At 35.9% G+C, this 27,755-nt stretch overlaps 1 protein-coding gene across 1 annotated transcript; it reads right to left on the bottom strand.

Moving 5' to 3' along the window:
* Window positions 1-314: 314 nt before the first annotated feature.
* On the bottom strand, window positions 315-27,755 carry LOC117333539 (pescadillo homolog). The gene is made up of 17 exons (XM_033892875.1): window positions 27,666-27,755; window positions 26,491-26,570; window positions 23,707-23,860; window positions 23,177-23,286; window positions 22,168-22,295; window positions 21,633-21,676; window positions 20,653-20,742; window positions 20,177-20,293; window positions 19,216-19,281; window positions 18,538-18,627; window positions 17,499-17,632; window positions 16,966-17,091; window positions 15,678-15,865; window positions 11,102-11,170; window positions 10,451-10,551; window positions 3,190-3,369; window positions 315-685 (listed from the first exon to the last, which is right to left on the bottom strand). The coding sequence occupies exons 1-17, from the start codon at window positions 27,684-27,686 to the stop codon at window positions 617-619; spliced, it is 1,767 nt and encodes a 588-aa protein (XP_033748766.1). The 5' UTR covers window positions 27,687-27,755; the 3' UTR covers window positions 315-616.

Genomic DNA, 27,755 nt, shown 5'->3' with positions numbered 1-27,755 from the left:
ATGTAATGATTCAAGTTAGGCAGCTGAAGCTCATTTATTACTAATGGAATGGAAGTTGTGTTTACAGTATGACTTTCCTAAGACAAACTAGCTTGATGTGAATTTCTGTCTTTGATGAGATAAATTAAAAATACAACCTGGAATATACAGTATCCTTCAGAAAACTTATCTATTTTAAACTCATAACATATTTCAGATATAACAAACTGTTCCCTCTTGTCCTTAGGAATTTGTTTTTAACACATTTTAATTATAACATCCTTGTTAAATGAGGTAAATAGATTTGCTTGTACAAAAGGTACGCAACACTCACAGGTTAATCATCTTTATTTCCTTCAATAAATATATCTGTACATCAACCGCTCCTGAAGAAGCTAATTTTGACAATTACCTGAAAACTTGTTCTCTTCTGTCAGTGTGATGTCGACAGTAATGATCCCCTTTGTGGAAACTACCAGGGTAATAACTGTAATTGATCAATATGTAATCCCTTTCAAGATTCAACATTACCTAAGATATCAAAAAATGTACATTGCTACAGATCGATCATAACAATAAAAACTCAGTCCTGAAACTCAGACTTGATCAAACAATAACAAAATCCTGGTTACACTTCTCAATCCTTTTTCTTTCTTCTCTTCATTTCTTTGTCTATTGAGCGTCGTTTTTCTGTCAATATCCTTGTCTGAAAAAATATATAAAAAAATGCAATAAATCAATACTGTTGATGGTGATACCAATGTTACTTCAATTAATAATGCTTTATTATTAGTCTTCAGGAAAAACGTTCATAATTACTGTTCACAGGAATTATACATAATCTTTAAAGCATAAAATTTTGGTATCCACTCATATCTTACAATGTGTGTTTAAAGGGACATCACGATAAACCAATTTTTATTTTGTATTTTTTGATATTATTCGGTATATCTTTTTAAAAAATAACCTTATGAACAAAAACCATTCGAATTTGATGATATATGTACATAATATTTACATTTACACTGCAGCCCCACTATATAACTTTACCAAGCTCACTTGGAAGTTATGAGTCCATAACTTCCAAATCTTTATTATGACATCATTAATATAGTGACGTCATAATTTTCACGTCGGCGATAACGAAAGATGGCTGTTCAAAAGGCAGTTCCGTCTTTGACGATAATAATTTGTTCATTCATCGTCGGAGCAAAATTCCTGGATATAGTCTTTAAAAATCGTTGTCAAATGCAAATATAAGCATTGAACTGCTTTTAGTTGGAAGTTATGGGCTGATGAATGCCAACTGGACAAAGGCAAATTCAACATGAAGCGCTAGTGCGCTTCATTAAATTTGCCTTTGTCCAGTTGGCATTCATCAGCCCATAACTTCCAACTGAAAGCAGTTCAATGCTTAAAAAAACATCAATTATTAATTATAAAAAGGTTATCATAATTTGTTGATCAATAGTCTGGATATGTAAATTTGTGACATACACGATAAAACGCATGCGCACAACAAACTAAAACACCTGAAAACAAAAATGGCTTCCAACGTGAATCGACTGCGGTTGAAAACGATAACAGCTTCCGCAATAAAGAAAATAATGGCCAAATGGGTCAAAGACAATCCTAAAATTACACTGGGGAAGCAGTACAAAATAGATTGGAACAGTTCAAACAGAAAAACAGTAACACGGACACTGCTCGTATTCTGCTTGGTTGCTGAATAGTAGGTCATAACAATCTCAGTAATATTTACACAAACTCGGTAATAGTTACATAAACTCAGTAATATTTATACAGTCTGTACCAGTACATCGCTGCTGTCACTATACTATATGTACAGTGTTTACACTTATGAACACATAAACATTTGTACCGGAATATATACAGAATGCGTTATTTAACATTTAAACCACTGTATAATATTGTTATCCAACTAACCCAGATGGAATATTTCGACTTGTAAACTATCGTGTGTTTGTGTTTACAAATGAAATTTAGAGGGGGATTCCCAACTAAATTGAGTGGTCAAGCTGGACATAGGCATCGACTGTGAATATTGGGATAGCACTGAAACATAACTGGAAAGGAACAAAATATGTACATTCAATGAAAATAACAACGTTTTTAACGTGATGTCCCTTTAATAGATGATTTGTTTCTACATCAATAATTTGAATAGTGACCCGGGAGCAGATGGTTTATTTTCAATGCTATATGTAAAACATCTATTAATATATAGCTATATATTATATTCACATACATGACCACTTTGATAAATGGGGTAGGTAATGTCGAAGGACGGCACATTAATCTGGGTAGGTAAATCTGACAGACGATAAGTTGTAATTAGGGTAGGTAATTATAATCAGACAGACAATAGTCATAATTGGGACAGGTAAATCAGACAGACAATAGTCATAATTGGGACAGGTAAATCAGACAGACAATAGTCATAATTGGGACAGGTAAGTCAGACAGACAATAGTCATAATTGGGACAGGTAAGTCTGATAGACAATAGTCATAATTGGGACAGGTAAATCAGACAGACAATAGTCATAATTGGGACAGGTAAATCAGACAGACAATAGTTATAATTGGGACAGGTAAGTCTGATAGACAATAGTCATAATTGGGACAGGTAAGTCTGATAAGACAATAGTCATAATTGGGACAGGTAAGTCTGATAGACAATAGTCATGATTGGGACAGGTAAGTCTGATAGACAATAGTCATAATTGGGACAGGTAAGTCTGATAGACAATAGTCATAAATGGGACAGGTAAATCAGACAGACAAGTCATAATTGGGACAGGTAAATCAGACAGACAATAGTCATAATTGGGATAGGTAAATATGATAGACAATAGTCATAATTGGGACAGGTAAGTCTGATAGACAATAGTCATAATTGGGACAGGTAAGTCTGATAGACAATAGTCATAATTGGGACAGGTAAGTCTGATAGACAATAGTCATGATGGGACAGCTAAATCAGACAGACGATTGTCATAAACAGGGACTCTTCAATGATAACAATCATAGATATTTCAACATCAAGCTAGTCATAGCTTTTCATTTAGTTTGACAGAAAACTAACTAAAAGGAGAAATTAGCGAACCCTTTTCTCAACTATTAAACATGAAACGATCACCACACTGCTTTTCTCTCTTACACACAATACATCATATTAAACACACACCTCTTGTTTCTTCTTATTAACTGCAGTTTTAGCTATATCATACATCCTTCTCCTTTTCTTTGGGATGGTCATTTCTGCTAGTTTGCGTTCCTCTGCCTTCTGTCTTGAGAGTTTCCGGTCAATATCCTCCTTGTCCATCTCTCCAGCTTCCACCGACATTGTACTGGTGTTTGGGTCATCCTAGAATATATACCTGGTCATTATGGCATTGGTACAAAGGTATAACAACAAGAGGCCCATGGGCCTTAACGGTCACCTGAGATTTGAAATATTTCAGTTTATTTAATTGACCCCTTTTGCCCCCCCCCCCCCCCCCCCCCCATCAGCCCCTAGGCGTCAGTCAGGGCCAACATATGCATATTATCAAACTTTCATTCCATGCTAAAAATGTTAACCAGAATGAATTCCAATAGAAATAAAAAACAAATCAGTCAAAAATGTGATTTCCCTATATAAACTATAGTTAAGTTTAGCCTCACCCCAGGGCAAACTTAAGACCCTAGGGACTTGAAATTCACAATTTTGGTAAAGAACCTTCAAACCCGGCTATCTATGAAGTGTATTTGATTCCAGTATATCTGAGAGTAGAGAAGAAGATTTTTGAAGTTTAAGTCAATTAGCCCCGCCCACCAACCCCTGGGGGTCAGTCAGGGCCAACATGTGCATGCCATCAAACTGTCATTCCATGCTGACAATGTTTATAGAATTAGAATGAATCCCAATAGAAATAAAACAAGAGGCCCAGAGGGCCTGTATCGCTCACCTGGTTTCATGAGATATGAAACAAGAACTATGCTTAAGTATATTTGCCACTGGTATTGCTATGTCAATATATATCATATGCATTTTATATGGTTACATGAACATTTTTTTTATTGTAATTCTAAAAATGTCAATTTAGCCAAATTGATCCCTTTTGGCCCCCGGGGGTCAGCCCCACCAATTGTACAATTTTGAATCCCTACCCCAAGGGGATGCTACCAAGCGAATATGAGCGATATATATATATCCATTGCTTAGTTTCAGAGAAGAAATTGTTTATATCAATTTAGGCAAATTGACCCCTTCTGGCCCACCCCTCAGCCCTCAGGGGGGTCAGCCCTATCATTTGTACAATTTTGAATCCCTACCCCAAGGGGATATTACCAGTGAAATATGTGAGATATCCATTGCTTAGTTTCAGAGGAGACGTCGTTATATCAATCTAGCCAAACTGGCCCTTTTTGGCCCCGCCCCTAAGACACCCAGGGGGTTAGCCCCACCATTTGTACAATTTTGAATTCCTACCCCAAGTAGGTGCTACAAGGCAAATACATGAGATATCCATTGCTTAGTTTCAGAGGAGAAGTTGTTTATATCAATTTAGCCAAATTGACCCTGTTTGGCCCCCTCAGCGCCCCGGGGGGTCAGCCCCACCATTTGTACAATTTTGAGTCCCCACTCAGTAGTGATGCTACCAGGCAAATATGAGCGATATCAATTGCTCGGTTTCAGAGAAGAAGTCGTTTATATCAATAGAGCCCAATTGACCACATTTGGCCCCGCCCCTCAGGCCCCTGGGGGGTCAGCCCCATCATTTGTACAATTTTGAATCCCCACCACATCGTGATGCTACCAGGAAAATATGAGCGATATCCAATGCTCGGTTTCAGAGAAGAAGTCGTTTATATCAATATAGCCCAATTGACCACATTTGGCCCCGCCCCTCAGGCCCCTGGGGGGTCAGCCCCATCATTTGTACAATTTTGAATCCCCATCACATAGTGATGCTACCAGGAAAATATGAGCGCTATCCAATGCTCGGTTTCAGAGAAGAAGTCGTTTATATCAAAATAGCTAAATTGACCCCTTTTGGCCCCGCCCTAGAGGCGCCCAGGGGGTCAGCCCCATCATTTGTACAATTTTGAGTCCCCTACCCATAGGGATGCTTCTGACAAAATTTGGTGAAATTCCGATCAGCGGTTATGAAGAAGAAGTCAAATAAGTCAATTGTTGACGGACGGACGGACGACGGACGGACGACGGACGACACGGTATGGCATAAGCTCACCTTGGTCCTTCGGACCAGGTGAGCTAATAAATTAAAGTCAAAATGTGATTTCCCTATATAAACTATAGTAAAGTTTAGCCCCTCCCCAGGGGCAAACGTGAAACCCCTGGGTCATGAAATTTACAATTTTGGTAAAGCACCTTAAGACCCTTCCATCTATGAATAGTGTTTGATTGCAGCATATCTGAGAGTAGAGAAGAAGATTTTTGAAGTTTTAGTCAATTTGGCCCTTTTTAGCCCCGCCCATCAGCCCCTGGGGGTCAGTCAGGGCCAACATGTGCATGCTATCAAACTGTCATCTCAAGCTGACAATGTTTACAAAATTAGAATGAATCCCAATAGAAATGAAATTAATTAAAGTCAAAAATGTGATTTCCCTATATAAACTATAGTAAAGTTTAGCCCCTCCCCAGGGGCAAACGTGAAACCCCTGGGTCATGAAATTTACAATTTTGGTAAAACACCTTAAGACCCTTCCATCTATGAAGAGTGTTTGATTGCAGCATATCTGAGAGTAGAGAAGAAGATTTTTGAAGTTTTAGTCAATTTGGCCCTTTTTAGCCCCGCCCATCAGCCCCTGGGGGTCAGTCAGGGCCAACATGTGCATGCTATCAAACTGTCATCTCAAGCTGACAATGTTTACAAAATTAGAATGAATCCCAATAGAAATGAAATTAATTAAAGTCAAAAATGTGATTTCCCTATATAAACTATAGTAAAGTTTAGCCCCTCCCCAGGGGCAAACGTGAAACCCCTGGGTCATGAAATTTACAATTTTGGTAAAACACCTTAAGACCCTTCCATCTATGAAGAGTGTTTGATTGCAGCATATCTGAGAGAAGAGAAGAAGATTTTTGAAGTTTTAGTCAATTTGGCCCTTTTTAGCCCCGCCCATCAGCCCCTGGGGGTCAGTCAGGGCCAACATGTGCATGCTATCAAACTGTCATCCCATGCTGACAATGTTTACAAAATTAAAATGAATTCCAATAGAAATAAAATAAATTAAAGTCAAAAATGTGATTTCCCTATATAAACTATAGTAAAGTTTAGCCCCTTCCCAGGGGCAAACGTGAAACCCCTGGGTCATGAAATTTACAATTTTGGTAAAGCACCTTAAGACCCTTCCATCTATGAAGAGTGTTTGATTCCAGTATATCTGAGAGTAGAGAAGAAGATTTTTGAAGTTTTAGTCAATTTGGCCCTTTTTTGCCCTGCCCCTCAGGCCCCTGGGGGGTGGGGACCATATAATTTACAATTTTGGTTGACCTTTAGCCATACAAGCTTCCTGCCAAATTTCATAGAATTTGGTTGGTGGGTTTTGGAGAAGAAGTTGAAAATGTTAATTGTTTACGGACGGACGACGGACGACGCACGACGACGGACAAAAGGGGATTAGAATAGGTCACTTGAGACTTTGTCTCAGGTGACCTAATAAAAAGACATAGTAGTTCAATATCCCCCGTGACCCGCTAAAGAAATAGAAACTGTGTATTACCTACACATGCAAAGATTTGGTTGTTTCCATAAAGTGTAATACATGTATGTGGTTTTATAACATTTGTTTCTATTGTATCAGGAATATTATGTAAAATACAAATACTTTGAAAACGGTAATAAATTGAAAATATCAGCATATTTTATTCCTTGAATTTGAACAAACTTCATCTCATCATGAGAAAGGCTCAATATCAGGTCTATGGGCATCTTGCCTTGGTTATAGAGAAGTTATTTAAAGGAGAGTTGACAGCCTAACATCAACAGATAATGCACCACGGCATGAACCCAGTTGCCTGAAGGGCAGCTAAAAAAAAGTCCTAATGGTACTCAAATGGAGCATTTTTAATAACTGAAATATCGCCATACATGCTATATAATTGTGCATCTGCCATTTGCGATTAGACATGAAGCATACTACAAATAGATCATAGTATTTCTGTGATATTTGGCCCCAGTAGCAATATCAGGCTTATATAGTTACTATAGTATTTGTGTGATATTTGGCCCCAGTAGCAATATCAGGCTTATATAGCTACTATAGTATTTCTGTGACATTTGGCGGGCCCCCAGTAGCAATATCAGGCTTATATAGCTACTATAGTATTTCTGTGACATTTGGCCCCAGTAGCAATATCAGGCTTATATAGCTACTATAGTATTTCTGTGATATTTGGCCGCAGTAACAATATCAGGCTTATATAGTTACTATAGTATTTCTGTGATATTTGGCCCCAGTAACAATATCAGGCTTATATAGCTACTATAGTATTTCTGTGACATTTGGCCGCAGTAACAATATCAGGCTTATATAGCTACTATAGTATTTCTGTGATATTTGGCCGCAGTAACAATATCAGGCTTATATAGTTACTATAGTATTTCTGTAATATTTGGCCCCAGTAGCAATATCAGGCTTATATAGCTACTATAGTATTTCTGTGATATTTGGCCCCAGTAACAATATCAGGCTTATATAGTTACTATAGTATTTCTGTAATATTTGGCCCCAGTAACAATATCAGGCTTTTATAGCTACTCTAGTATTTCTGTGATATTTGGCCCCAGTAGCAATATCAGGCTTATATAGTTACTATAGTATTTCTGTGATATTTGGCCCCAGTAACAATATCAGGCTTATATAGCTACTATAGTATTTCTGTGATATTTGGCCCCAGTAACAATATCAGGCTTATATAGCTACTATAGTATTTCTGTAATATTTGGCCCCAGTAACAATATCAGGCTTATATACTTACTATAGTATTTCTGTAATATTTGGCCCCAGTAACAATATCAGGCTTATATAGTTACTATAGTATTTCTGTGATATTTGGCCGCAGTAACAATATCAGGCTTATATAGTTACTATAGTATTTCTGTGATATTTGGCCGCAGTAGCAATATCAGGCTTATATAGCTACTATAGTATTTCTGTAATATTTGGCCCCAGTAACAATATCAGGCTTATATAGTTACTATAGTATTTCTGTGATATTTGGCCCCAGTAACAATATCAGGCTTATATAGTTACTATAGTATTTCTGTGATATTTGGCCCCAGTAGCAATATCAGGCTTATATAGTTACTATAGTATTTCTGTGATATTTGGCCGCAGTAACAATATCAGGCTTATATAGCTACTATAGTATTTCTGTGACATTTGGCCCCAGTAGCAATATCAGGCTTATATAGTTACTATAGTATTTCTGTGATATTTGGCCGCAGTAACAATATCAGGCTTATATAGCTACTATAGTATTTCTGTGACATTTGGCCCCAGTAACAATATCAGGCTTATATAGTTACTATAGTATTTCTGTGATATTTGGCCCCAGTAGCAATATCAGGCTTATATAGCTACTATAGTATTTCTGTGACATTTGGCGGGCCCCCAGTAGCAATATCAGGCTTATATAGCTACTATAGTATTTCTGTGACATTTGGCGGGCCCCCAGTAGCAATATCAGGCTTATATAGTTACTATAGTATTTCTGTGACATTTGGCCCCAGTAGCAATATCAGGCTTATATAGTTACTATAGTATTTCTGTGATATTTGGCCCCAGTAGCAATATCAGGCTTATATATCTACTATAGTATTTCTGTGATATTTGGCCCCAGTAGCAATATCAGGCTTATATATCTACTATAGTATTTCTGTAATATTTGGCCCCAGTAGCAATATCAGGCTTATATAGTTACTATAGTATTTCTGTGACATTTGGCCCCAGTAGCAATATCAGGCTTATATAGTTACTATAGTATTTCTGTGACATTTGGCGGGCCCCCAGTAGCAATATCAGGCTTATATAGCTACTATAGTATTTCTGTGATATTTGGCCCCAGTAGCAATATCAGGCTTATATAGTTACTATAGTATTTCTGTGATATTTGGCCCCAGTAGCAATATCAGGCTTATATAGCTACTATAGTATTTCTGTGATATTTGGCCCCAGTAACAATATCAGGCTTATATAACTACTATAGTATTTCTGTGATATTTGGCCCCAGTAGCAATATCAGGCTTATATAGCTACTATAGTATTTCTGTGATATTTGGCCCCAATAGCGATATCAGGCTTATATAGCTACTGTAGTATTTCTGTGATATTTGGCCCCAGTAGCAATATCAGGCTTATATAGCTACTATAGTATTTCTGTAATATTTGGCCCCAGTAGCAATATCAGGCTTATATAGCTACTATAGTATTTCTGTGATATTTGGCCCCAATAGCGATATCAGGCTTATATAGCTACTGTAGTATTTCTGTGATATTTGGCCCCAGTAGCAATATCAGGCTTATATAGCTACTATAGTATTTCTGTAATATTTGGCCCCAGTAACAATATCAGGCTTATATAACTACTATAGTATTTCTGTGATATTTGGCCCCAGTAACAATATCAGGCTTATATAGCTACTATAGTATTTCTGTGATATTTGGCCCCAGTAACAATATCAGGCTTATATAGCTACTGTAGTATTTCTGTGACATTTGGCCCCAGTAACAATATCAGGCTTATATAGTTACTATAGTATTTCTGTAATATTTGGCCCCAGTAACAATATCAGGCTTATATAGCTACTGCAGTATTTCTGTGACATTTGGCCCCAGTAACAATATCAGGCTTATATAGTTACTATAGTATTTCTGTAATATTTGGCCCCAGTAACAATATCAGGCTTATATAACTACTATAGTATTTCTGTAATATTTGGCCGTAGTAACAATATCAGGCTTATATAGCTACTATAGTATTTCTGTAATATTTGGCCCCAGTAACAATATCAGGCTTATATAGTTACTATAGTATTTCTGTGATATTTGGCCCCAGTAGCAATATCAGGCTTATATAGCTACTATAGTATTTCTGTGATATTTGGCCCCAGTAACAATATCAGGCTTATATAGCTACTATAGTATTTCTGTAATATTTGGCCCCAGTAACAATATCAGGCTTATATAGCTACTGTAGTATTTCTGTAATATTTGGCCCCAGTAACAATATCAGGCTTATATAGTTACTATAGTATTTCTGTGATATTTGGCCGTAGTAACAATATCAGGCTTATATAGTTACTATAGTATTTCTGTGATATTTGGCCCCAGTAACAATATCAGGCTTATATAGTTACTATAGTATTTCTGTGATATTTGGCCCCAGTAACAATATCAGGCTTATATAGTTACTAACTAAGATGACCCTTATATACCTTGTGCTTTTTTGCTTTGGATTTTGTTGCTTCAGTTTGCTGATGCTTGACATCCTTGTGCTTTCTGCTTCTTGTTTCAGTCACAATTTCTTCCTCTGCGTCTGTTGTGAAATTGAGAGAAGTCTATATAACCAGTTTATAACACAATATATTTTACCCATTATATATACAATGTGAATACAGTCAATACATGCTTACATGTATTTACCATAGAAGAATGAGTCTTTGCAAACAATACAAATCCCCTCACGTTGTGCCTGTGGACAACTATTTGAAGTATTATCATACTTGATCAATTGACCAATTAGATTAATATGCATTGAATAATGAAGTGCACTAGTACTATGTTGTTAGTGACTTTGTCCTTGACATTGGCACCCGGGCCATAAATCAATATATTTCTACAAATAACACAGATTTTCCACAACATAAGGTGTATGTCTGTACAAACGAAATGCTATATCCCCTTCTCCAACTTCATCGTGAGGGGAAATTAAACCCAGGGTCAGGGGTATACACCAAGCTAAAGATTGAAAGCAATCGTGTTTATTTTTCATGTCTATAACGAATGTATGTACAGTTAGAGAGGAGTGACTTTTAACCCTTTATAATTAACCTTGTACTTCTCAAGACATAGCGAAATTACTATACCTTCTTCATCCTCTTCATCGTCTTCTTCATCCTCATCTTCATCTTCATCCCCATCATCCTCTCCTACTCCTACACCAAAGTAAAAAATGAGAAATTTTTTTTAACACAGGATAAAATATTTACATGATCTTAGTATAAATAGCATTATAAAGGGGAATAGGTAACCAAATTTACAGACAGTTTACAACATCGACTTGTTACTTATTCCTGATTCTAAATACCCAAATCAGGAAATAATACATAGGTAACACACTTGACAGTCCTATACAGACAATGTCATACTGATTCTAAATACCCAAATCAGGAAATAATACATAGGTAATACACTTGACAGTCCTATACAGACAATGTCATACTGATTCTAAATACCCAAATCAGGAAATAATACATAGGTAATACACTTGACAGTCCTATACAGACAATGTCATACTGATTCTAAATACCCAAATCAGGAAATAATACATAGGTAATACACTTGACAGTCCTATACAGACAATGTCATACTGATTCTAAATACCCAAATCAGGAAATAATACATAGGTAATACACTTGACAGTCCTATACAGACAATGTCATACTGATTCTAAATACCCAAATCAGGAAATAATACATAGGTAATACACTTGACAGTCCTATACAGACAATGTCATACTGATTCTTTTTCCTTTTTCCAGGAGTTGATTTCTGGGTGCTGGTGATATACAGAATTAGTACAGGAGACTTAACAATTCAATCCAACTTTATTGTTTTTAACATTCAAATAGCATTCTGAGAGTATACGTACTGCTAAAGCAAGACATGTCCCCTACCGACCTCCACTAAAAATAGTAAGGGACCTTGATCCAAAAACCCTGAAACTTGAACTTAATCTGTAGCTACTCATACTGAAGTTACATACCAACTTTTACTAACACACTTGGAAAAGCTGGTAGGGGACAAACAAGCACCGTCATATAGGACATGTTTAATGTATACAAACAAAATAAAGATCATAATTAGCAAAAGATAGACCTTCACTTGTTAAACAAGAGATCCCAGAGGGATCTTGGCGCCCACCATTGAATGATCTTTATAGGTTACATGTCAGATTGATCTTCTCTCTATTTTTTCCTTCCTTTTAATTACTAATCTGTGTAAATTGAGAAACATCCCTCCAGTACTTTTCAAACAAGGGGAACCTAGATATGAAATTGGAGAATTAGCGATAATGGCTGGCTGCCGGCCATGCTGTTTTTAGATTGGTCCCACATATGAAATTTGAGAAAGATCCCTTTAGTACCTTGTGTAAAATAGCGATAACAAACTTCAATGGTCAAAATCCAAGATGGCTGCCTGTCGGCCATGTTGTTTTCTGATCAATCCCAAAATGCAATCTGCACAAATTGGGATAAAGGGGAACATACATATGAAATTTCAGAAAGATCCCTTCAGTACTTTCTGAGAAATAGCGATAACAAACTTCGATGGTCAAAATCCAAGATGGCTGCCTGTCGGCCATGTTGTTTTCTGACTGGTCCCAAAATGAAATATTCATAACTAGGGACCAAGGGGAACCTACATATTAAATTTCAGAAAGATCCCTTCAGTGCTGTCTGAGAAATAGCGATAACAAGAATTGTTTACGGAGGGACGGACCGCGTGAAGAACAGACCACTGACGCAGGGTGATTTGAATAGCCCACCATCTGATGATGGTGAGCTAAAAATACTGGTTCAATAAACCTGAAGGAGCAACAATTTAAAGGAATCAATAAAACTGATTGAGGTGGTTTGTTGTAGTAGACAGTTGGTAAAGCCAGTCCTCGGGAAGTGATTTGATCTGTCCGGCATAATTTAACTGCCACTGTATACATCATAGGGACTATATGATAGTAGGACTAGGGTATATAATAATAAGTAGTGAACACTTGTACGAATATGTTGACTAGTTTACACCAGATAATGTGTACGCGGAAATTAGGACTTTTGAATATAGAGGTTACGGCTCGAACAGTCTAGAACCAAGCTGTTTCCTCAAATTTTATTGGACACAAAAAAATAAACATTCACATCGTGATTCCTCGCGGATGGATCCCTAACACAGAGAATGTATTTTACCGGGTATCAGCCCATGCTCGGGGTTAAGGCCAACCCCAATTTTTTCACTTCTTTTCTGCATATATAGGCTCATATAATAATAAAATAAAACGAACAAGAGGCCCATGGGGCCTGTATCGCTCACCTGGTTGGATTTGACCAAATGTCAAAATAGTACTCATGTTCAATTCATTTCATTTGGCAACCTAAAACAATGCTTTATATGCTTAAAGTATGGGGATCCCAACTGCTTTAAAGAAATCACGAAGTCCAGACTTTCAAAGTTTACAACATGCATTCATAACTCTATGACTAGTAGCAATTTAAAGGAATTATTTCCCCTATGGGGCCCTACATCTTTAGCCAAAGTCATCATTAAATGCAAAATCTGTTTCGCTTTCCCCAAGGATGTCTCTGACCAAATTGGGTTCAAATCCATTCTTAACTTAATGACTAGTAGCAATTTAAAGTAATTACCTCGATTTCCCCTATTGGGCCCCGCCCCTTTGGCCCCTCAGGGTCAGACTCACCATTTACGCAATATCTGTTCCCCTTCCCCAAAGGATGTTTCTGACCAAATTAAGTTGAAATCCATGAATAACTTTATGACAAGTAGCGATTTAGAAGAATTACCTCTATTTCCCCTATTGGGCCTCGCCTCTCTGGCCCCTTAGGGGTCAGAGTAACCATTTATGCAAATTCTGATCCCCTTCTGCCATGGATGTTTCTGACAAAATTAAGTTCAAATCCATTCATAACTTTATGACTAGTAGCGATTTAAAGGCATTACCTCTATTTCCCCTATTGGGCCCCGTCCCTTTGGCCCCTCAGGGGTCAGAGTCACTATTTATGCAATATCTGTTCCCCTTCCCTCAAGGATCTTTCTGACTAAATTGGGTTCAAATCCATTCATAACTTTATGACTAGTAGCGATTTAAAAGAATTACCTCTATTTTCCCTATTGGGCCCCGCCACTTTGGCCCCTCAAGGGTCAGAGTCACCATTTATGCAAAATCAGTTCCCCTTCCCCAAAGGATGTTTCTGACCAAATTGGGATCAAATCCATTCATAACTTTATGACTAGTAGCGATTTAAAGGCATTACCTCTATTTCCACTTTTGGGCCCTGCCCCATTGGTCCCTCTGGGGTCAGAGTCACCATTTATGCAAAATCTGATCCCCTTCCCCCAAGGATGTTTCTGGCCAAATTTGGTCAAAATCCAATAAGAACTTTTTGACTAGTAGAGATTTGAAGCAAATGTTGACGGACAAAGGACGGACGCTGCGCCATGACATAGGCTCACCGGACCTTCGGTCCAGGTGAGCTAAAAATATGTAATGAAACAAGTTCATTAATCAATTGCAAGATCTAGATTATATTTTCTGTAAAAAACAAACTTTTTTTTTTGAAAAATAAACTGATCTTTCTACCAAATGAAAAATGATTTTTTTGTGGATAAAAATGATTTTTTTGTGGATGAAAACTATCTTTTACATTGATAACTTATTTTATTCTAGAGAAATTACAAACATTTAAAACTTGAATATATCTCTTTTTCATATTTTGAATATTCTTTTTTGTTGCAAAGTCCAATGGTCCCAATATTACATATCGTCAGAGTAGATTTCAAAATGAGGCTACGACGAGAAAACTACACAACGGACAACAGATTATCACGGTAAAATTCTTATTTGATTTCTCGAGTGTATTTCTCTCAATCCAGCTCAAATACACAAACAAGACTTACTAATTTATCCAAGACTTAATTAAGATATTATCTGTTGCAACAAGTAAATGTACAGCATTAATTACCGATACTCTCTCGATTCACGTTACAGAAACAAATCCGTCGTCAGTGCCACATTATGTACCTAAACATAGCAGCCATGGTTAGAGATTGTCGCTCGCTATTCATGCTGATTTTTATTTCGAAACAGCATGTCACAATTCTTGTCTAGGGCCTAACCGATACCATGATGTGACAAATAAGTATAATTTCAAACAGCTTGAGCAAGTGATAGCCTACAGAAAATGCCAACTTTATCAGTATTGTTCATGAAGCAAGTGTAGTCTACCGTAGATGTAGTTCAAGTTGTATATATACCAGTTGACAGATGTACAGTACATATTCTACAAATTATTTCCTAGTTCTTAGCGTCTTTATAAATTATCTACTTGTGTGAAAATAAAACGATCAGAAAATGGTTCATACATTGTTATTTGTCTTCAGAATTATGAGGTGACTGAACAAATTTTCCAAAGCATGTAACTTACGATTATGTCACCTGCAATTCGTTGACAAGATCCGAATGGAATAAACGATGTATTGTATTATTTTAAAAAGATATTTCATTTATGGATCATTAATGTTGTTTGGGCTATCCTCTTTCGTATTATAATTCAAGATGGCAGCAAATTTTTTCCCCCTATTGCACAGGGTCTTATACGGGGATAAGCCTTCCCCCACTTTTTCCCATTTTCAGTACACTTGTCACCCGTACCTGAATCTTCTCCTCCATTCTGCCTGTTAAGAAAAGCTTGCCTCTCCGGCGGTATGTAGTCGTCTTCCTGTTCCTCCACGAAAGGTGACAAGTGGGGAGGTAACTCTGCACCAATGAAGTAGTCCGATACTGGGAGAAGCGTCTGAGCATTGACACAGTCATAGATCCACTGAGGCTGCACATAGAACCTGGAAGTATACACAAATGTTACTCCTAGTGTCTCCTAGTTCAGGCTAAGAATACTCACAATGTTACCCATGTCTCCTAGTTCAGGCTAAGTATACTCACAATGTTACCCATGTGTCCTAGTTCAGGCTAAGTATACTCACAATGTTACCCATGTGTCCTTGTTCAGGCTAAGTATACTCACAATGTTACCCATGTGTCCTTGTTCAGGCTAAGTATACTCACAATGTTACTCATGTTTTCTAATTCAGGCTATCGTTTTGGGCTACATTTGTAGGATAGTCTATGGGGCTGTACTTCCATACTATTTTTTGGTGTATAACTAGACAATACGTTGAAATGATAAAGGAAACCTAGGAATATTGTCAACCATCTCAGACCCATTGTTTACACAAAATTTGCTCCTCTACATTCAAGATGCTTAAGACCAAATTGGTTCAAAATCCAGAGTCTGACTAGTATCAACTTCTAGGAAAGTTTAGTTGAATGACACTCCATGGCATTAGCTTACTTGCCCTTCCATCTAGTTACTTATTCCTGGTTCTAAATACTCAAATCAGGAAATAATACATAGGTAACACACTTGACAGTCCTATACAGACAATGTCATACTGATTCTAAATACCCAAATCAGGAAATAAAACATAGGTAATACACTTGAAAGTCCTATACAGACAATGTCATACTGATTCTAAACACCCAAATCAGGAAATAATACATAGGTAACACACTTGACATTCCTATACTTATATCCCTTTTCTTTTTGCAGGCCTTGGCAACTTTCAAACAAGTTTCATAAAATCAGACATGAAATGAAAACAAATTTAATATATTTTTAATCAAATAACTAAAAAAACTTACATTTTGCGAGGTTTTACAATAGTTTCTAAGATCAAAATAAGGAGGGCAAAATCAACAAGAGGCAGCCATTTTTTGTAACATGTACAAGTATACCAGGGGATAGCTGTATGTTCAATTGTGGTCCATGGTATTAGGTATGTAAAATCTACCTGGGGGAGGGTGTATTATACTGGGGGACAACTGCATGTTAGTGTACATAAGTGGTATATAAAGACCACTGTATCAGGTATATGAAATCTACCTGTTCATGTTCTGTGAGGCCAGTTTTGGTCTGTCTACTATCTGGTGTGTGATGTGCTCATCTGATTCGTCAAAGGTAGCACCAATGGCCTGGGTTTTACTCCAAGAAACCTGGCCCCCAAAGGATCTGTACACAACAACAGAATAATAATTTAACAGTTTCTTCAACAACTTCTGTATATATAAAACCTCTTAATTATACTGATGAATTTCTTATAATTGTAGATTTTTCTCCATACAATAAAAGAAGATTTCACTTTGCTATTATCTGATCAGTAGAGAATTGGATGTTAGAGCTATGAAAATAAACCAATTCTCCTTTAATTTATACCTAAACAATCTTTGTTTCTATATCGCCTAGTATGAGCAGGTGATATTACATTTTTATTGGAAAATCATCTACAAACTTTGAAGACTTTGCAATGTTTATGTAAACTACGCAGTGCTTTATTTGTGGTATAAAAATCGTTCTAATTGGAAATGGTTCTACACTGAAGATAGATAAAGAATCTATTTTTAGCTACATCCACATACTTTATGACAAACACAAGGCTCTCTCTTGGAGTTTCCCGACTTAGGAAGATTTTTAGGCCTTTGAAAAGACATAAAAACTTCTTGTGCTTTTCTGCTTCCAGTCTAGCCTGCTCGATGTGATCTGGATTGTCTGGCTGTGTAAATAGAAAGTTTATTTTGAGCAATGAAGATTGAATACAGAATCACAGAATCAAGGAGGAACTGAAGTACTGACATCTACTGAAGCATCAGGTTTTATCAAGGAAAATATCATCTTTGAACAGGAAAAATACTGTTACTATTTTCAGTCTACAGAGTGGGATACCAACAAGTAATCAATATCAGTTCCCCCTCCCCCTCCATACAGACAAGACAGGGGACACAACCCTCACAATTTATAATGGAAATCACTGAAAATTGGACAGGGACCTTTAATTAAAAAAAATCCATCAAGACATTAAAGGGAATAGTCTGTGTAAATATGCTATCAGACAATGAATAATAATTCACGACAGAAATCTGAAATATTGATATTTTCTAGAAATTGTTGTGAACTTATGTCAATTAATGTTCAAATACCGGTACTCTCTTCTAATTGAGAGTTAAGGAAGGTAAATAGTGACTATACATAAAAAAGTTTGACCACTTAGAACAACTTGTAATTATCAAACAAGTACAATCAATGATTACCAAGCTCACCAGCGTCAGCCATGGCAAAATGCTTACACTAATACACTACAATTTCAGTAACTTTATTATCAGAAAATAAATTCTCAATGCCAAAGTAATGCATCTGATGCACAAACTTATGCTATTTTCATAGACTTGATTCAAATTATAAAAGTTTTCTCAACAAACTTAATTTTGATGAACAATTAGATAGCAGCATTAGCTCAAGGTAACTCTTAAATGGTGAACTAAAAAAAAATTGATTGTTAAAAAAAAATAACAATTATTTTGTCTACATTAAATTCCCATTCCCTCCATTAAACTACTATAAAGATACCAAATCCTCATTCACAAGTTGGGGCAATATCTATCAACAAGGGAGACAACTTACATCAACAAGAGGAAAGTCATCAATCTCTGCATCATCCTCTCCGCCACCAGCATCAATGGACATGACAGCCTGCGACAGTGAGGCTAGTTTCTGCACAAACAAGGAAACATTAGTGATTTATTAATATCTAATTAAATGGAATATGAAGACATGCATGCATCATGGAAAATTCAATTAGCTTAGTACTTTGGTTCCAGACCAGGCAAGTTGGATGGGATAAATAATTTGACCTGTGATGAGACAAATGGGATTATTAGCCTTTATTGAGCACACCGACAGAAGTGACAGTCATACATGTTTATGATCGAATATATTAATTTGTCACATAACTGACCTGTCATAAATATAAGACACAGGTGTAAAAATCCTTTTGTGATGTCATCAATGATTAGTGATGTCACAATAAAGATATAGAAGGTAACACAATTGTGAATCTATAAATTTAACTTATTTTTCTCCATTTACCATTTGGAAAGCATTAATGAATTTAAGAAAGGTTCCTTAACTAATTTTTCCCATTAATTCTGTCATGCTTTCCTATGGAAATTTTTAAGTCAAGTAATTTTTTAAGTTAAGAAACATTGACAAAACCAGAGCCCTGTGTACATATGTACTTAAACAATTGCTTTTCTTCAGAACACATAATCAGCATTTATGTAAATGTGAACAAGATCTTACTTCTTCCAATCGCTCCTTTAGTGACATTTCTTCATCAAAGTCATTTTCTGTGAAGCCATCTTCAAGCTATAAAATAGAATAACAAAGATAAAATTCAAACATTATACATATTATATAACAGTGATAAACTGTCTGTCAAAAAATACTCAACTTAATAAAACATGCTGAAAATTTGCGACATGTCATTTGGAATAATAGATAATAAGGTCTACATTCCAGCAAAAAAACAAACATGTAAGTCAGGAATTGTTTCCACTGTAAATAGAGAAGGAAACTTGATTTCCTTGAAAATCAACAAAGTACTTCGGTCATAAACAAGTGATCTCAGAGGGATCTTTGTGCCAACCTTGCATTGTAAGTTTGATGTTTTCTTATCTTTTGTCTTTTGCTCTTTATTTTTGGTAATCCTGCATGTTATATGGACAAATTATGAATGTATTTTGTTTATATTGTCATCAAACCAAAAATTGAATATACACTATTGGCAACAAAGAATAATCTACAAATAATGGCCATGGAATATAGTGTGCTTTCAAAATAATTAACAAGTGATAACAAACGTAACTTCAATGGTCAAAATCCACCTCTTGATCAATTTTCTTCAATAAGTCTTTCGACCATTTTTTTTCTCTGCTGATCAGTCTCAAAATTAAGTAGACATAAATATGGACCAAGAGGAATCTACATATGAAGTTTGAGAAATATCCTCTTTGTGGATGACAGATCATGGACAAAGGATGATTTGAACAGCCCACCATCAGATGACAGTTAGCTAAAAATATTGACTTGGCAGTGTTTGCAAAAACACAGTAAAGATTTTAGGCATCATTATTGTATCATTACATCCTTGTAAACTCTACTGCCTAATTGTCAGCTTGTTTAGTTTGGTTGACCTTTCAATAAACAGAAACATCCACTATTACTGCCTTCAGTGGACAAGTTAGATGCAAGCACTACATACCTGTGGTGGGTAGTGTAGGTTTAGTGTGTTGTATAAGCGGAAGTTGACGAAACCCAACATGGTAGTGTAGAACTCCACAAATGTCTGCATGATTTTGAAATCCACATCAGTTGGAGCCTGATAAAGAAATAGATATCATCTTTAGAAAAAAATGCATTCCAGAACCAGAATACAACAATTTATCACAGAAAGATCTTGATACCCAGAAGTTCACTTGAGGCCACAAATTACGCATACAGAAAGATCAGTTGCCCCTTTTTTTTTTTTTTATTTTGGAACATGTTTTAATGATTTTAATTGAATGACACTCTCTCTTAAAATTGGCATAACTACAGGAAAGTACACTAAGATCATATAGAAAGATCAATTGCATTTTTTTTGGAACATGTTTTAATGATTTTGATAGTATGACACATTCTCTTATAATTAGTATAACTACATGAAAGTACACCAAGATGATGTTTTGTATGACTTACCTCAAAGCCTAGTTTGTGAGGTAGAACCCAGGTGATGGTCTCGTTAAGTATTTCAGCCTGATAATATATCCCTTTGATGGAAACAAACACCTGTAACATCCATTTTAAAATAATCTTAACATTCAATGAAATAAAAGAGAAAAATGTCCATAAGAAGCGTCCAATAAGTTTTTTAATTGTTATTTTAACACTAGGTTAAAGCACCACTAAGTTGAAAATGAGGATAAGATTGCATAAAGTTTACGCTTTAACATATTAATTCACCAAGATGAGGACACCTGAATCCTATTACTGCTATTAGATGAACTACAATTTACACCTGTACTTATTTGACGTTGGCTCTTACAGGAATTTTCTTCTCTAAACTTGAAAACTTTTCTCTGTTTTACATTTATACTTTTAAATTATTATAAGTAGAAATTCCATAGAAGTAGATATGTTGCCTGTGTGGCCAATAGTTGATTTATAAATTATGATGAGGCAGATGCTTGATCTCATTTAATGAGAAATATTCCTCAGGTGACCATATCAAATTTAAGTTCTGGTTTAAATTAAAATCAAACTTTAGCAATTTACGTCATCAATACCTGTTCTTCAGCCCTTAAAAGCATATCCAAACCAAGCATAAGTACTGTTTGAAGTTGATGAAGTTTGATGGTAATTTGTGCAACTCAAATCGTCACAGAAATGAATTTCTATTTATAGTAACTTAAAGTGAAAATGAATATTGATATTTAATCATTTGTTTGGATGATGCTGATCATCTGTCACTTTTATAAGTGTCATAGAAATAATAAAATATGTGATAAATCTTTTCAAAAGACATAAGTCTACAGTATAATTAGCCGCAGTCACAGACTTACAGAAATGACTCTAAATGCCTAGTTTATTAAAAAATTCAAACATTTCAATTTTTTTTACAATCATGTAATTATCTTATCCTGAATCAAATATTTCCCCCCTTTGTGATCATGACCCACCTTCCGTAAGGACTTTGAGGCAATAACATAATGTAGGAACTCCACTGTAATAAAGACAAAAAGTTGATTAGCTGAGGTCCCATCTGTGGTTAAAATAAAGTTAATATATACACAAACAGGAGTAAAGGAACCTTAAACTGTCAGTGTGACTGAAAGTCAAGTGTTTTAATTCAATGATTTATTATGTCTGCAAACTGGGAAATTACCATCAATCTATAATATTATCCTTTAGTCTGTGAACTTTTCAATCTAAACTTGAAAATGACCATCAATCTATAATATTGTCCTCGAGTCAGTGAAGTTGTCACTCTAAAGCTTGGAAATTACCATTAATCTATAATATTGTCCTTCAGTCTGTAAAATTGTCAATCTAAAGCTTGGAAATTACAATCAATCTATAATATTGTCCTCTTTATATTCTTTTGTCAACAGATCAATATAATAATTAACCTCAGTGGAGTTGGAAGCAATTTTTTTAAGACAATCAATTTTTTAAATATTCTTAATGATACAACTTAACCTTGCAGTGTGTTACCTGTTAGCTTCTGTGATCGGAAAATATATTCTGTGAAGGTTTTACTAGTCTTTGGAAACGTTGAGAACAGGAAACACATGGACAGACAATCTTCCAGGTCCCGGATGGCATCAGAGAAGAATGGGTACCTGTAACAAGAGTTACAGTGTTCAGATCGTAACTATCAAAAGGCCTGCATCACTGACATCCATTAATACCTGGATATTTCATTGGAAGGAGGGGTAGACCTTCTTATGTTACATCTAACTCAATAATACCCCAAGGCCAAATTGATCTCAATCATTTTGGCTTAACTTGGTAGAATCTAACCTTTTTTGTTCTTCTGACAATGTGAACCTTCCATATATTCTTATACATGTATATCACTTCCTTCTCTGAAAATGAAACCCTATCACCTAACTTCTTGGACGATGTAACCCGATCATATATCCACCTAACTTCTTGGACGATGTAACCCTATTATATATCCACCTAACTTCTCTGACAATGTGACCCTATCATATATCCACCTAACTTCTCGGACAATGTAACCATATCCTATATCCACCTAACTTCTCGGACGATATAACCCTATCATATATCCACCTACCTTCTCTGACAATGTAACCCTATCATATATCCACCTACCTTCTCTGACAATGTAACCCTATCATATATCCACCTACCTTCTCTGACAATGTAACCATATCCTATATCCACCTAACTTCTCGGACGATATAACCCTATCATATATCCACCTACCTTCTCTGATAATGTTACCCTTTCATATATCCACCTACCTTCTCTGACAATGTAACCCTATCATATATCCACCTACCTTCTCTGACAATGTAACCATATCCTATATCCACCTAACTTCTCGGACGATATAACCCTATCATATATCCACCTACCTTCTCTGATAATGTTACCCTTTCATATATCCACCTACCTTCTTTGACAATGTGACCTAATCACCTGCCTTCTTGGTCAATGTGACCCTATCATATGTCCTTATATAGCCACCTACCTTTCTCGGACAATGTGGTGAAGATTGTATTTTGGTTTATTTCCTCTTATACGTCTGACTGCCTCTGTGTTGTTTTTCTCTAGAGCTTTCTTCAGACGTCTCACAAAATGCTGAAATATATACCACAACCATCTAGATTTATCATTCCACACTTCTCCAGGAAAGATACAGACCGCATAATTCAATCAATATTACAGTACTTATCATTCACCTAGTTGACCAGTTGTCCCAGAAACCCCTTATAGTGGGGCTTTCATCCCAAAAATATACCCTGCTGAACACCAAAATGCTGTAAAAGGAAATAAAACTGGTCACAAGTGGCTGTTATCTTATCTTCATTTTGTAAACATTCATTATGGTTATATAGAGCATAGACACTTTTAGAACTCAGTGGATTTTGAATTCTGCAGAAAATTTTAATAAATTAAGCACACTATGATAAAGGTTTCTGTTTGGTGAAGTTGTTTTTGTAAATCTCTCCTACTACAGCATACCAAGTATATCTACTTCCTTAATACAGTACTACTTACCTTGGTCTCCCTGAATTTCCTGATAATAGGCTCATGAGAGAGGAACTGAATGTCTTTGACATAATAATATGTCTTTGGGGCTGTGTTGCCTTTGCCTACTCTCTTCTTGTGTTTGGGTTCATGAGGATAGATCCCTTTTAATATACAAAGACGTCTGAAAAAGAAAGGATGAATTTTTTCTGTATTGTACATAGATACGTAGATTTTATTCTGACAAAGTAGGAAATTATATTCTTTTGACAGTCAGCTCTGTAATAAATATCATAATATATTAAAACTGAACATTCACAGTTCGATTTTGTCCTTAAACAATATTTCTATGGTGCGACACAACACAAGGCTACAAATAATGGTGCATGAGAACTATCATAACATGACATGGTGATGTATGGTCTTCAATCAACCATGCTGTCATGCACAAGTTTGTGACTGTTAATGTTTAAAAGCCAGGTGAACTCCATTAGCAGATAGTTTTGCAAAATTAAGCCATTGTTGAAATATGTGTATGTTTGGTTTGGTTTATTTTGTTTCATGTCCCATTTACAGCAGGGTCATTGAAGGATGTGCCAGGTGTGGAGGTGGAGAAAAGCCGGAGTGTACTGGAACGGTGTTTTTTGATATTAGAAAATTAAGTTAAGTGGTGTGACACCTTGTAGTTCCACTGTTATGTTGACGTGCGTAGTTACCTTCCTTTGTACAAAGCATGCTAACATGGCGGGAGCGTCGATTTTTCATCAAGGAAAAGCAAATACCATTATTGTAAGTTTTAAAAGAGTGTATTTGTCCCATAGTTATGCCAATCAGTATTATATTACTTGATAAAGACCTTGTATATGATTTAAAGTGAATTTACTCACAGTATTTTGTATGTTATCCCCATATATGCAGTGGCGTAATTCTAGTAGTTCCCAGCATCTCGATGCTGGCAGCCCTGCAGCTATATTTCACCGTTTATTTACAATTTTGTTTAAGTTTTGCATTCCTCGTAGATAAGTGGAATGGTGCATGTATGATACCTTATATATATAGGGTTTAGGTAGATATAACATATGCTATACATGTTTAAGCATAGGCTTTCAGTTGCAAAATTGGCAAAGGCCACTGGGGCCTGTGTTGACACAAACATGGAAGGGGAGACAACTCTAATTAGTGTATTGTTCTGATGTAGTGTTGAGTTATATGATAATGAAGCTTTATTGCTATGAATGGTTTGGTTGGCTATATTGACACCAGCTAGTTAAGTAGTTTAAATACATATCTGCTGTGTTATTAAATTACCAGTTTAATTATTTTATAAGTTTTGGACAATTTTTACTTTAGTTTGGTTTGCATAGATAAACATTATTGTAGAATAATGTAGTTAATTAAGATTATGTTATTTGCAGTGTGTCACTTTGAAGTATAATGCATGATTAAGACAGATGTCGGGACTCTAAATCCTGGAGCCATCATGACGTAAGTTTATAATGCCATAATGTCAGTTAATTATTATGCGTTATCATGTATTTGTAGTTTTAAGCAAAAGTCAGGTTGTTAATTGATATTGACCAGTTGTAAGCTATTGATGTGAATTTGTTTTCAATATCAATCGTGCTCAACATTATCATAGTGTTAAGTTGATACTGAAACAGTTATAACCCCAATTTATTGTTCACAATTTATGTACATTGTTGTAAGACAGTCTTTGTTTATTCTGTTGTAGTTTTTTACGTTGTTCGGATATTGAGGAATAAAGCAATTGACATCAGTATCTGTCTTCGTCATCGTCTGTCGGCTAAGGGCAGTACACGGAGTACCCCAAGAAAAACCACCGGCCTATGGTCAGTACCTGGCAACTGCCCCACGTAGGTTTCGAACTCGCAACCCAGAGGTGGAGGGCTAGCGATAAAGTGTTGGGACACCTTAACCACTCGGCCACCGTGGCCAGTGTATGCAATTAGTTTTGGTCATTTTATATCATAGTCCTCTAATTTCCTCTCTGAACCATGCTCAATGAAATGTCCTGTTTATGACTAAAGTTATACACCAAGAATGCACAATGATAAATTATATTAGAAACTGATTCTAGACACTCAATGTTGATAGACTGGCAAAAGATGCCAAAGTCTTAAATTCTAGTCATTGAAATAATGTAGGAAATAGAGCTCAAACAAACATTTCTCTTTGATGTAGGCCAAAATACAGGTCAAAGTGACCTATTTTTGATACATGAAACACTGCCTCACCTAGGTCAACTCATAACCCAAGTAAGTTTCAGTGACAAATACTATGTTTCAGTGACAAATACTATAAGAAATATTGTGCTAGAGTTTGGATCCATTTTTTCTTTTGTGGAAGTCAATGGTCAAATGTAGGCCAAAGTGACCTACGTTCTTTTGAAATATGACACACTGCCTCACCTAGGTGAACCCATGTGCCTAAAGCATGAAATTCTACTGAGGATTTAGTGAAGATCTAGATATATAGAGCCAGGACAAACTTTTCCTTTGATGTGGGTCAAAGATCAGGTCAAAATGACGTAGTTTCATTAGATATGGCACACTGCCTCACTTTGTTTACTTATGTCCCAAATATGAAGTTCCAGTCAGTGACAAGTGCATTTGTAGTACAGGAGATAGCCCAAACAAGATAAAGCTGGAAGGGCAATTATGGAAGTCACACAGACACAACATAAAACTATAGTCTCACCAAGGCCAGTTCTCAGAGGAAAAAGTTTAACCATTGACAGACTCAATCAATGTTAAGGAATACCCAGTTGAAAATTTAATAATTCATGGCATTTACCTAAAATCAGCCAAACTCAGTTGAAGCTTCTTAATGGCTTGGTTTCTGGACATAAAGGCAGTGGCTTCCCCACTTTCAAACTGCAAGTATAACAGGTTATACATAATGAAATATTGAAATTACATGATTTATGATCAATCACCTGTGGTCTAACTTACCTGGTGTGTAGCAAGCCATGAACAGCTTAAGTGCTGCATGTCAGGCTTACGATCTTTTGCATATCTAAACAGATGGCCCTTTCTACCAGGTGACAAATAAACAAACTATCAGATTAGTCTTCCTGGACTAAGAGGGTGTTATTATTGATTTTTTGTTTACGTATTAGGGTATTTACAGGCCAGTATTCTGCCTATTGTCAAATTATTGAACACTTTGAAAGCCTGTACATTTTCTTTTCTTCACAAGCCAAGACTCAGTAACTGACTCATTATTTTATCGTTATAGCTTGCTAATTTTCTCTATGCCGATACAGAGTCACAGGAGTCAGAATTTCTAACAAAATGAATGTATAATAATCCATATAACATTCCTCGTATCATATAAAAAAAAAATTAGTCTTTTTATGGTATATGGGGCAACGATTTTTTATATGCTGATCAACGGGTACTTGTGGACAGGAGTGCACTTTTTTCATTAAATGTGGTATTTTATTAGAAGAGAATAAATCGTTTTAAAGCAATCAGCCTCATGTGTTTAATCTTAAAAGTTGTCATACACTATCCTATTATCATCACCTATTGAAATTAAGTAACCCATAGAAGAATTTATTCTAGTCTTCTTCTTAAATCAACAGGGGCGCCATCATTGATGATGATTGTAGATGCCCTCGGGGGTCCTGGCGCAGAGGCGTGAATGGGGTTATTTAGTGATTTTTACACCATATTTGACGAACAATCACACCACAGGGACATGTCTAGTCTTATATTGTGAAAATTAACAAGACATATCTATATATAAAATAGCCAGAAATATGTATATATATATATATATATGTGTGTGTATTTTTGGCTATTATTTTTTACAATATATGACTAGGCCATGTCTGTGATCACACCACCAGCAAATGTGTCGATCACGACATAATTATCTACATTCAAATGGTTTCATCTGATCTACTGTATGCTAAACATTAAAACTGTTAAAAACGAATCAAAATTTGACGGTATCCTTCATACCTTTTTCTTCATTCTCCCCATATTTCTTCTCCTTTGACGTCGAGTTTCTCAAATCTGGTAGATACACGTAACACGTGCTTTATATTATTT

The sequence above is a fragment of the Pecten maximus genome, chromosome 8 (assembly GCF_902652985.1).
Source record: "Pecten maximus chromosome 8, xPecMax1.1, whole genome shotgun sequence".
Lineage (NCBI taxonomy): Eukaryota > Metazoa > Mollusca > Bivalvia > Pectinida > Pectinidae > Pecten > Pecten maximus.
Note: the sequence above shows the minus strand (reverse complement) of the source record. Positions and strands in the feature narration are given on the sequence as shown.